At 36.0% G+C, this 12,687-nt stretch overlaps 1 protein-coding gene and 1 long non-coding RNA gene across 2 annotated transcripts; one reads left to right on the forward strand and one right to left on the reverse strand.

Moving 5' to 3' along the window:
- On the reverse strand, positions 276-1,628 carry LOC107624428. The gene is made up of 2 exons (XR_001616892.2): positions 1,247-1,628; positions 276-777 (listed from the first exon to the last, which is right to left on the reverse strand). It is a non-coding gene; the product is annotated as an uncharacterized LOC107624428 (long non-coding RNA).
- LOC107624125 (pentatricopeptide repeat-containing protein At4g21190) lies at positions 3,534-6,664 on the forward strand. Its single transcript, XM_016326588.2, has 6 exons — positions 3,534-3,791; positions 3,922-4,033; positions 4,126-4,224; positions 4,635-4,778; positions 5,440-5,652; positions 5,940-6,664. Exons 2-6 carry the CDS (start codon positions 3,950-3,952, stop codon positions 6,339-6,341), a joined length of 942 nt encoding a protein of 313 aa, XP_016182074.1. The 5' UTR covers positions 3,534-3,791; positions 3,922-3,949; the 3' UTR covers positions 6,342-6,664.

Raw genomic sequence — 12,687 nt, forward strand, 5'->3', positions numbered from 1 at the left:
TCTGATTGATGTTGGAAGAAGAGTTTTTAGTTGAAATCTCGGATGAGAAAACTGATAAGCTTGCTTGCTGTGTCAATGTTGCGAAGTACATAGCCTCAACTAAAGGCAAGGTTGCGAGAACTGAACCGGTAAGGTCACTGGTTTACTGGTTATTGGTTCGATCGGAATTCAACCGGTTTAATTAAATATTAAATAAAATTATTTTTAATTCAATATATAATTTCAAATATATAAATTCAATAATTTCTAATTTAATAAAATTTAAAATTTTACAATTTCACATAATAAATTATCCATAATTTAATATTAGAAGTTCACAAACAATTTCAAACATCAAAGTTCATAACTAAAAACAATCAAAACGCACATAAAGACAGACACATAATGTTCTACTATCAAAAGAAATACTAACAAACAATTGTTTCAAACTTGCACACAATATGATGATATATAGGTATAAGGCCTTCTCTTCAATTTTTTTTGGTAAAAGATAGGAGACTTTTAAATATCATCTAAAGACCAATTGATACATTTATTATCTGAGTACATAAAATCCAAAACTGTGTCCCAAGAGATAATGCATTAAACTATAATATAAGACCAGAAGTTCTACTTCAACAATGACGGGAGAAACTATCATCTTCAATTGTTTCATTACCTCCTCCCAAATTGAGATTCATGGCAATATGGATCTAACTATTCCTTTGGGGACCCTTTGCCATGCTATCATTCACTTTCCCACCACCAATAAGCTCCCGGTTGTCCACCTTGTTTTTCCTACCAGTCCCACTAGTTCTTTCAACTTTTGCTTGAATATCAAAAGTAGAAAATCTATGTGTTTGGATGCATGTAACTTTAAGGGCAGAGAACTCAACCAATCCAATAAGTATATAGAGTGCAAAATTGGAAACCAACGTCAAATCAATCACTCTAACAATTCAGTTAAAACTTGAAAAGAAACAGTTGAATCAAAGGAGAATATCAACTCATGCCTGAGCTATGAGCATTCAACACGAGATTCACACAAAAAGGAGGGGACGAGATCCAAGTCATCCAACAACAATTACCTACCTAATTAGCAAAATTTGCATCCCGATTCAAATGATATCCACCCCCAAATGCGATAAATCAAAACAATATTCAATATTCAATTTTAGCATCATAAAAATCAATCCTTGATCCAACCCAACCCAAGAGAGAAATACGGTATACATAAAAATAATTCCAAGTAATAACATTTACTTACCGGCAGCAAGAGACAGACAATGGCGAAGACAGAGAGAGGGAGAGCTCGAACATAGCTCTCACGCGCGGCGATAGAGCTTTCACGCGACGGCGACAGAGCCTCCACACGTGAACACAAAGAGAGAGCTCTCGAACAGAGGAGACGACGACGGAGCTTCCACACGCGACGGAGCTTCCACACGCAACGATGCTTCCACAAACACGCCTATACCCAGCGGAGAAGAGTGGCGATGAAAACGAGCGGGGCTGGGGGCTGGGGGCTGGGAGCTAGGGGCTAGGGTTCTTCACTTTGTTCTTTCAATTTCCATTTTCAGTTTCAGAGAGGAGAGGGTGGGAATGGGGTTGGGGCTGCGTTAGGCTGTTAGGGTATTAGATTTAGGTTTTTTTTTCCCAGCCCATTAAATGACGCTGTTGGGGGCAGTTTAAACCGAAAATCCATTAAAAAAACCGTTCAGTTTACCTGTTAACTCCTGGTTTGATCGGTTTTTTGTTAAGTAGTTTTTGAAACTGACTGAACCGATTTGGTGATTGGTTTTCGGTTAATCTGATTGAACCGATTGATTCGGTTCTTAGAACTATGACTATAGGTTGATCAAAAAATTATTGAAAAGTCTGAAATTTCACTTTGTTATTCTCTTGGGGGATGTGGCATTTAAGTTATATGAACCTGTGTTAAGTTTGTTTAGTAGCATATATGACTTGATGTTAGTTTCTTTAATAGTGTGCTTTATATGGGAATGCCTTAATTAGTCTAAGGAATTTCAAATAATTGATTTTAACTAATATTGAACACTTGTGTTAGTTTACTCTGTAATGAATATGATTTGTGATGAGTAGCATATATGTGAATTTTGGTATTTTTTAGTTATAAACTTTGATATTTGAAGTTATTTGTGAACTTTAAATAATAAATTATAGATAATTTTTTATGTGAAATTGTGAAATTTTGAATTTTATTAGCTTATAATTCATTAAATTTGAATATTTGAAATTATATATCAAATTTTTAAAAATTTTATTTTATATTTAATTAAATCGGTTGAATCTCAGTTGGATCACTGAACTATTAAAACAGTCACTTCACCGGTTCATTAATCGATTCGGCTCTCGTAACCTTGTGATTTATCGATTGTGAAAAAAAATATTCTGTGTTAGTGACTAGTTTATTATCTATTTTTGTATAAGAGCCATTCAGATAGAGACGCTTAAAACGTTTTTTTTTTAAAGATGTTTTCTAGTAATTAAAATTCAATACATATAATCAATTAAACCGTATTCTTTTGTCAAAATTAAATCAGATAAATCGATTTGGCTAAAAAATCAATAAACCAAATATTGAACCGGTCTAAATTAATATTCTTTTTTTATATAGAAATTGACTACAATAACTTTATTATAGAAAATAATTAAAATACTCTATTATATATATTAATTTTGAGAATCTTAAATCCTAACCCTATGACGGCAGAGAATTTAATTATTATATGTATTAAATTTTAATTACTAAAAACATCTTTAAAAAAATGTTTTAAACATCTTTATTTAAATGATACTTTTTTTATATTATTATTTGTGTCTAAAAATTAATACTTGATTAGGGTAAAGTACTAAATTGGTCCCCTATGTTTGGGCGTAATTCTGTTTTGACCCTTAAGGTTTAAAGTGTTCTATTTGAATCCAAAAAAATTTCATTTAGTATCAATTTAGTCCCACAGTGAGGTCAACGTTAAATAATTAATGGAATATCCTACATAACAACAGTACAAGAACAAAATCGATAGTCTGGAGAACAAGTACAAGCTCCAGAGGCATAAAATCAACCGTTGATGCATCAATACATTTATTTATTATTTTTTTTAATATATAAATAAAATATTTTCTATAGAACTAAAAAGAATGATAAATAAATGTATTGATGCATCAACGGTTGATTTTGTGCCTCTGGAGCTTGTACTTGTTCTCCAAATTATCAATTTTGTTCTTGTACTGTTGTTATGTAGGATATTCCGTTAATTATTTATATTTAACCTCACTGTGGGACTAAATTGATGCTATATAAAACTTTTTTGGACTTAAATAGGACACTTTAAACCTTAAGGACTAAAACAGAATTACACCCAAACATAGGGGACCAATTTAATACTTTACCCAACTTGATTATTATTAATATGTTTATAAATACATGTATTTTAACCTTTTAATTTTAATTTTATTTTTTATAATTTTATATTTTTATTTAAATATGGTCCAATTAACCAATTTAACTTGTGAAGTTGAAGGAGTGATCCAATTGTATAACCGAGGAAATTATCAATTCGGTTCTGATATCTATAGCTTTCGCCTTTCAGAACCTTGATCTAATCCCATCTGTGTACTCTCTCGGCTCTCACAGCTTCACGCTCTCTGAGCTCTGCTGTTTTGCCGCACCTCTCCCAGCTGCCAACTGTGGAGCGGCCCTCCTCACTCGGAACTCCACCGTGGAGCCGCTGCGTCAGGATATCGGCCTCTCCTCTCACCGTCGCCGCTCTCACTGTGTCAATCTTCAGGTAAGCCGTTGTCGTTACGTCTGTAGACTGTGGCTCTGTTTCTTTAACTTTTCTTGATTGACATACGCTTTCTCTGTGTTATATTGGAAACTGAAACGAGCTGAATTGCTCTTATCGTTATGGTGTTCAGTGTTCTATTCTAAAGACAGTTCTTCAGGATGCATGCACTGAGAGTTTCTCCTTTACTTATTGCTAAAACATTTCAAGCAATGGAAATTCCATCAAGCACACGAAGCACTGTGGTAAGATTTGGGAAGTGACATTACTAGTTAAAATATGCAAACTCATAGCGCCAAACATTTTTTTGTCTTAAGTTCTTTTGTTGTAATTTCAGGTGTGTGCTGCAAAAGGTCCAAGGCCGCGCTATCCACGAGTTTGGAAGACCCATAAAAGAGTTGGGACCATTAACAAGGCTGCTAAGCTTGTTGAGACTGTAAGTTTTTAATTTAATTTCGAAGAAATTACCATTTCTATCATAAAAGTTCAGCATGTCGACAAATCTACCATGAATAAAGGAAACTAATTTTGTACAAAAGACGAACAATTCTGATTTTCTACCATTGAAAGCTTGGAATTTTAACAAATCTACAATAAAAGTAAAGTTCAAATACTTTTGTCACATAAACTATCTTTCATGAGTACAAAATTAGTTTCCTCCCTTCATGGTTAAAATTTGTCAGTGATTTAAAGTTTCATGGTTAGAAATGGTGCTTACTTTTTAATTTTTGTTCCAGTTGTTTCTTCTCACTTGATAATCATGATAGTAGAAAATTTGTGATTGATTTTTTCCTAGGTGATTTGGATTCTTGGAAAAGTTAATGTCTCTGTATGTGTTGTGTGTAGATTAGACAGCTGTCAAATGTCAAAGAGGAAGTTTATGGTGCTCTTGATTCCTATGTTGCTTGGGAATTAGAGTTCCCTTTAATTACTATGAAAAAGGCACTCAAGACTCTAGAAGATCAACAAGAGTGGAAGCGGGTGATACAGGTACTTAAACAAAGAAATGCTATCCATGTAAACTTTTAGGTAGCGGTTGTTTCAGAGACTTGGACAGAGACTGGGAGATTGTAATTCAGTATTGTGTATGGTGGTCAGTGACTGGTACTAAAATTTTAGTTCCGCGACATAAAATTTTAGTCCCGAGACATAAAATTTCAGTCCCTTCAGTACCTCCAGAAAGTGTGGACACAAGAGAATTGAAATTTTTTATAACGGAGACTGAAACTTTAATAACATTTCTTGTCAAAAACACCTTCATTTAACTTTTCAAATTTCATCTACCCGTCAATCTCCATATTTATCTTAAAAGTAGACATAATAGTGAGACATAACACAGTTCAATAAATTTTACACTAAACGCAATACAAAGACTTAATTTAGTCTTTGTCTCCCAGTCTTAGTCTCTTAGTCTATCAGTCTCAGTCTCTCTTCAAAACGCAACCTTAATGCCTTTGTCTTCATTCATGTTGTATTCACCAGGTTGTTGGATGTCATCTTCAGGAACCAGAGCTATTTAATTTATTTTGAGTTTATTTTTTTAATTTATATTTTGTTTAACTTTCTAATGTCTTATGTTGCTGTGTATATTCGATCTGGGAATATCCTCTAAATTAGTTCCCGCGTATACAAATTACCGATGGAACTGTAGGTAACAAAGTGGATGTTAAGCAAAGGCCAAGGTAGGACTATGGGAAGCTATTTCACATTATTGAATGCATTAGCAGAAGATGATCGAATCGATGAAGCTGAAGAGCTTTGGATGAAGTTATTAATGCAGTATATGGAAAGCTTGCCTCGTAAATTCTTTGATAAAATGATATCTATCTACTACAAGATAGGCATGTATGACAAGATGTTTGAGGTATTATTCTGATTTGTGATTTTATGTCAATATAAATAATTTGCACCTTTATAATCTGCTTACTAGTCATGAAATTCCCAAATTATAGGATATTACTTGTTCAACCGGTGAAATATATTTAGGAGGAGAAACTTTATTACAGACAAAAAATAAATGATAATTACAAGAATAAAAGATAAATAAAATTAAAGAGCTATATAACCAAGACAAGCTAATTGCTAGAAAATATTCAAACTCTCTAAATATCCACCAAATATCATCCTGAAACAGACATGATCTGATTGTAGGTTTTTGCTGATATGGAGGAGCTTGGTGTTCATCCTAATTTGACTGTCGTGCAAGTGATTGGAGGTGTCTTTAAGGAGCTGGGCATGTTGGACAAATATGAGAAGATACACCAAAAATATCCACCACCTAGATGGAAATATAGATACGTCAAAGGAGGACGGCGTATAAAAATCAAGGTGTCTGGTCAACCTTATCAAGGCAACTACAGAGAAGAGAATGAGCATGCAAAGGTAAATGGTGAATCAAATTTGGACTTAGACGACAATGATACATCAGAAGAGACTTCAGAGTTAGAGGAAGTTGATGAACAATTCAACCAGGACGCCAATACAAGAACCATGGAATCTAAACAAATATCAGATGATTCATTTGAGACTAAGGAACCAGTGTTAGATGTATAATAGTTCGGGAAAGATGATTTAAGATAATTCAATACTTGATGAGTTTCCATTGGCAGTTATTTCTGTCATAGTTGGAATGTATTGTATACATGCCTCTATCATGGAAGGATGGAAAGTGTTAAGGACATAGAATGGAGACACTCTTGGGTAGGGGTGGCAATATGCACTCTACCCATGGCTACCCAACCCGACCCAACTAGGCTAGGTAGAATTGTGGGTAGGATTCTTGTGCGGGTTGAGTTCTACCCTATTCGACTAATTTGCACTCTATATATGTATATGTTATATACTTATATAAAAATATGTTTCAAGTGGATATTAAACTAAAGACCTCTCACTAAATGCAAAAGATCCTTAGACACTAAGGCTGTATTTGTTTCTGAGAATAGAACAATATAAGACATTGAAAATAAGACATAAAAGATAGAAACACATAAATTTAGTATTTTTGTATTCTGTTTGGTGACAAAGTAGAATAAATTATAAAAATTTAATTTATTCTTTTTTTTTATTAAAAAATTTGAGAAAAAAATATAATAATAAAATTATAAAAACTTAACAAGAATAATGAAAAAAAGTAAAAAATAAATTGTGTCCCTTGGTAGCGTCTCTGTATCCTTCTTAGTGTTTTCTGTGTTTTTTTGTCACGACAAAAATAAAATACACTAATTGTGAGTGGACACAATTTTTTGTTCATGTTTCATTTGTTAAACATGATTTTGTGTCTCTGTGTTCCTGTTTTAGTGTCCTGTTTCTGTAAACAAATGTAGCTTAAGAGAAGATTATTAATTGATAATTTAATACGTTTTTTTTTATATAAAATTCAATTATATTTTAAATTATCGTCAAGTTATGCAATAATATTGTATCTTTTTGGTAACCCGCGAGTAAGGTAGGATATCCACAGGTTAAGAACAGGTAGGGTTAAGGTTGGAATATTCTCAACTCACGAATAGAATATTGTTGAATTTATATAAAAATATCAATTTGCGAGTAGAGTTAGGGTTAGGGTTTGATCTAAATCCTACTTTACCTTAACCATTACGACCCCTACTCTTGGCTTTGGGCCAGAAGAGCATATTTTTGAAACTCAGGTATTCTACAACGGGGAAAACCAAGATTTGATGTTCTTCTCTAGCCAGCATCAATGCTGAATGAACGTGGGCGTTTGGCTCAAAAATTTTCTCAAATACATGGTTATATGGAGATTGGGGTTGTTGTTATGATTTGGCAGATTTATTTCAAATTGTTGCTTGTATAAGAGGTTCATAAGATTTATACAAATTGAACTTTCATAGTCATAGTTATAATGCCATTAGTTGATGGTTATATACCAAGTCTGAAAATTTTAGCATTGGGCACAGGAATTTATGATCTACCTCATACAATGACATTTAGTAGTGAATCATCATGTGCTTGTGCATACTTTTCTTTTTCAAAATTGAAAAAGAATGTTATTCTTAAAGAACGTAAGTCAAGATAAGTCATTAAGAAAGCAAATTATTTAGCATTTAAATTAATAATACTATATTTGACTGAGTAATTGAGTTGTGCAAGGGCAATATGACGATTTGGTGGCATTTGCTTATGTTCTTGTATGGATACATGAGGGAAGAGCTCGGTTCCTGGAAATTGACGCCGAATTGTTATTTTCGGTGCCGGCCTTTGAGCCTTGTGGAAGTTTGAGCTTTACTCCAAGGGGATGTCCAATTGCGCGGAGCGTGAGCAAGAAACAAGGGGGGAGTGTACCTGCAAAGGCACTCCGAAATTTAAGTCAGTATTGAGAATTCAATTGTGTCCCTAAGAAGAAGATGTTATACCTTTATATGCGGAGTGAAACAAGTCGGTTATGTTTCTATTTCATCGTCTGAATTGAAGAATAATAATAAGGCTTAATGGATGATAATGTCTAGTCTGTCGTTTTGATTCTAGTGTGTAGGCCGTTGAGCTCGGTTTGTAACGTGTAATGTCGAGCTGTACTTTATTTGGCCGAGTTATGAGTCATTGATAAACCACTATTTTATGATTTATTTTGTGCTCAATTGAGTGATTTTATCAATTCTTCGCCCACTTATTCATATGAAATTGCATGGTTTTACAATTCCTTCCTTATGATATGATATATGTGAAAACATGTTTTCTTTGACCTTAATTTTATTAATATTAATTCCCCCTTTATACCATTCGATGTCTTGATATGTGTGTTAAGTGTTTTCAGAGATTACAGGGCAGGAATGGCTTAGAGGATAGAAAGGAAGCATGCAAAAATGGAAGGAATACAAGAAGTTGAAGAAATTGCTAAGCTGTCCAGCCTGACCTCTTCGCACTCAAACGGTCATAACTTGAGTTACAGTGGTCCAAATGAGATGGTTCTAGTTTCGTTGGAAAGCTAACATCTGGGGCTTCGCAACGATATATAATTTGCCATAGCTTCCTGGTGCGCAGAAATTGTGATTACACTTTGATTATGTAAAATTCATCGCTCTTTCTTTCCCTGTTAATGGCGCCAAAAACATGATGCCAATACCATGGTTCACAACTTCGCACAACTAACCAGCAAGTGCACTGGGTCGTCCAAGTAATACCTTACGTGAGTAAGGGTCGAATCCCACAGAGATTGTTGGTATGAAGCAAGCTATGGTCACCTTGTAAATCTCAGTCAGGCGGATATAAAATAGTAATGGGGTTTTCGAAAATAATTAATAAAACAGGGATAGAAATACTTATGTAAATCATTGGTGAGAATTTCGGATAAGCGAATAGAGATGTTTTCGTCTAACGCCCAACAATCGCGAGTTTGAAGCTCGTCACAGTCATTCAATCATTGAATCCTACTCGGAATACCACAGACAAGGTTTAGACTTTCCGGATTCTCTTGAATGCCGCCATCATTCTAGCTTACACCACGAAGATCCCAATATCTTGGACTCGGTCCCCTGTATTAGTAATCTAAGAGATACTCGTTCAATCGAAGGTAGAACGGGAGTGGTTGTCAGGAACGCGTTCATAGGGAATGATGATGATTGTCACATTCATCACATTCAGGTTGAAGTGCGAATGAATATCTTAGAAGCAAAATAAGATGAATTGAATAGAAAACAGTAGTACTTTGCATCAATCTTTGAGGAACAGCAGAGCTCTACACCTTAATCTATGGAGTGTAGAAACTCTACCGTTGAAAATACATAAGTGGTAAGAGAGTTCATTGGCCTCGGCCCCAGAGGGAAACCGAAGTAACCAAGACTGTCTGTGATCCGCAGATGAAACTCAGGATGTCTAATACAATAGTAAAAAGTTCTATTTATAATAAACTAGCTACTAGGGTTTACAGAAGTAAGTAATTGATGCATAAATCCACTTCCGGGGCCCACTTGGTGTGTGCTTGGGCTGAGCTTTAACTTTCCACGTGCAGAGGCCATTTGTGGAGTTGAACGCCAGGTTTTGATCCATTTCTGGCGTTCAACTCTGGTTCTTGATCCATTTCTGGCGCTGAACTCCAGAATTGGGCAGAGAGCTGGCGTTGAACGCCAGTTTACATCATCTATCCTCGAGCAAAGTATGGACTATTATATATTGCTGGAAAGCCCTGGATGTCTACTTTCTAACGCAATTGGAAGCGCGCCATTTCGAGTTCTGTAGCTCCAGAAAATCCACTTTGAGTGCAGAGAAGTCAGAATCCAACAGCATCAGCAGTCCTTCTTCAACCTCTGAATCTGATTTCTGCTCAAGTCCCTCAATTTCAGCCAGAAAATATCTGAAATCACAGAAAAACACACAAACTCATAGTAAAGTCCAGAAATATGAATTTAACATAAAAACTAATGAAAACATCCCTAAAAGTAACTAGATTCTACTAAAAACATACTAAAAACAATGCCAAAAAGCGTATAAATTATCCGCTCATCACAACACCAAACTTAAATTGTTGCTTGTCCCCAAGCAACTGAAAATCAAATAGGATAAAAAGAAGAGAATATACTTATAAATTCCAAACTATCAATGAAATATAGCTTCAATCATATGAGAGGGACTTATAGCTTTTTGCCTCTTGAATAGTTTTGGCATCTCACTTTATCCATTGATATTCAGAATGATTGGCTTCTATAGGAACTCAGAGTTTAGATAGTGTTATTGATTCTCCTAGTTCAGTATGATGATTCTTGAACACAACTTCTTTATGAGTCTTGGCCGTGGCCCTAAGCACTTTGTTTTCCAGTATTACCACCGGATACATAAATGCCACAGACACATAATTGGGTGAACCTTTTCAGATTGTGACTCAGCTTTGCTAAAGTCCCCAATTAGAGGTGTCCAGGGTTCTTAAGCACACTCTTTTTCTTTTGCTTTGGACCTTGACTTTAACCGCTCAGTCTCAAGTTTTCACTTGACACCTACACGCCACAAGCACATGGTTAGGGACAGCTTGGTTTAGCCGCTTAGACCAGGATTTTATTCCTTTAGGCCCTCCTATCCACTAATGCTCAAAGCCTTGGGATCCTTTTTATTTGTCATTGCCTTTTGGTTTTAAGGGTTATTGGCTTTTTGCTCTTGCCTCTTGGTTTTAAGAGCTTTGGCTTTTTCTGCTTGCTTTTTTTCTTTTTCTTTCTAATTTTTTTTCGCCTATTTTTTTTTATTATTTTTTTTTGCAAGCTTGCTGCTTTTTCTTGCTTCAAGAATCATGTTGAGGTATAATCTCATGAACTTCCACCTCTTCTCCAATCATGATGCTATGGATCATGATGGCCCGGTCTATAGTAACTTCAGACCGGTTGCTAGTGGGAATGATTGAGCATTGGATGAACTCCAACCATCCTTTAGCTACAGGCTTAAGGTCTAGTCTTCTTAGTTGAACCGGTTTGCCTTTTGAGTCAATTTTCCATTGAGCTCCTTCTACACATATGTCCATAAGGACTTGGTCCAACCTTTGGTCAAAGTTGACTCTTCTTGTGTAGGGGCGTGCGTTCTCTTCCATGTTTGGCAAGTTGAACGCCAACCTTACATTCTCCGGACTAAAATCTAAGTATTTCCCCCGAACCCTTGTAACATAGTTCTTTGGATCCGGGTTCTTACTTTGATCATGGTTCTTGGTGATCCATGCATTGGCATAGAACTCTTGAACCATTAGGATGCCGACTTGTTGGATGGGATTTGTTAGAACTTCCCAACCTCTTCTTTGAATTTCATGTTAGATCTCCGGATACTCATTTCTTTTGAGTTTGAAAGGGACCTCAGGGATCACCTTCTTCTTGGCCACAACATCATAGAAGTGGTCTTGATGGGCTTTGGAGATGAACCTTTCCATCTCCCATGACTCGGAGGTGGAAGCTTTTGTCTTCTCTTTTCCTTTTCTAGAGGATTCTCCGGTCTTAGGTGCCATCAATGGTAATGGAAAAACAAAAAGCTTATGCTTTTACCACACCAAACTTAGAATTTTGCTCGCCCTCGATCAAGAGAAGAAAGAATAGAAGAAGAAGAAGAAATGGAGGAGAGGGAGAAAGGTTATGTTTCGGCTAAGAAGAGAAGAGAGGGTTGTGTTGTGTGAAAATGAGGAAGAATGGAAGGCTTTATATAGGAAAGGGAGGGGGGTTAAGGTTCGGCCATGTAGGGGGGTTTGGGTGGGAAATTGATTTTGAATTTTGAAGGTAGGTGGAGTTTATGAGGTAGGTTTATTGGGAAGAGTGGATGGATGTGAGTGGTGAAGAGGTGATAGGGAAGAGATTGAGGTGATTGGTGAAGGGTTATGGGGAAGAGTGTTTATGGAATTGTATGAAAGAGGGGTGAGAAGAAGTGAGTGGAGGTAGGTGGGGATCCTGTGGGGTCCACAGATCCTGAGATGATCCTGTGGAGTCCACAGATCATGAGATGATCCTGTGGGGTCCACAGATCCTGAGGTGTTCAAGGATTTACAACCTTGCACCAAATTAGGCATGTAAAATGCCCTTGCACACAACTCTGGGCGTTTAGCGCCAGGTTGGTGCCCATTTTGGGCGTTCAACGCCCATTTGTTGCCCATTTCTGGCGTTGAACGCCAGAACCATGCTTGTTCTGGGCGTTCAGCGCCAGCTCTTCTTCAGGGTGCAATTCTGGCGTTCAGCGCCCAGATGATGCCCATTTTGGGCGTTCAGCGCCAGAACCATGCTCTGTTCTGGCGTTGAATGCCAGGCATATGCTTCCTCCAGGGTGTGATTTTTCTTCTGCTATTTTTTATTCCGTTTTCAATTTTTATATTTATTTTGTGACTCCACATGATCATGAACCTATAAAGACATATAACTAAGAAAAATATAGTTAGATAAATAAAAATTGGGTTGCCTCCCAACAAGCGCTTCTTTAATGTCAATAGCTT

Source organism: Arachis ipaensis, chromosome B10 (genome assembly GCF_000816755.2).
Source record: "Arachis ipaensis cultivar K30076 chromosome B10, Araip1.1, whole genome shotgun sequence".
Lineage (NCBI taxonomy): Eukaryota > Viridiplantae > Streptophyta > Magnoliopsida > Fabales > Fabaceae > Arachis > Arachis ipaensis.

Bases quoted from the DNA above. Each gene is read 5' to 3' on its own strand.
- LOC107624125 (XM_016326588.2), top strand. From the start codon at position 3,950: ATGCATGCACTGAGAGTTTCTCCTTTACTTATTGCTAAAACATTTCAA. The intron at 4,779-5,439 runs GTACTTAAACAA...ATGGAACTGTAG, and splicing joins AGTGGAAGCGGGTGATACAG to GTAACAAAGTGGATGTTAAG. The intron at 5,653-5,939 runs GTATTATTCTGA...ATCTGATTGTAG, and splicing joins TGTATGACAAGATGTTTGAG to GTTTTTGCTGATATGGAGGA.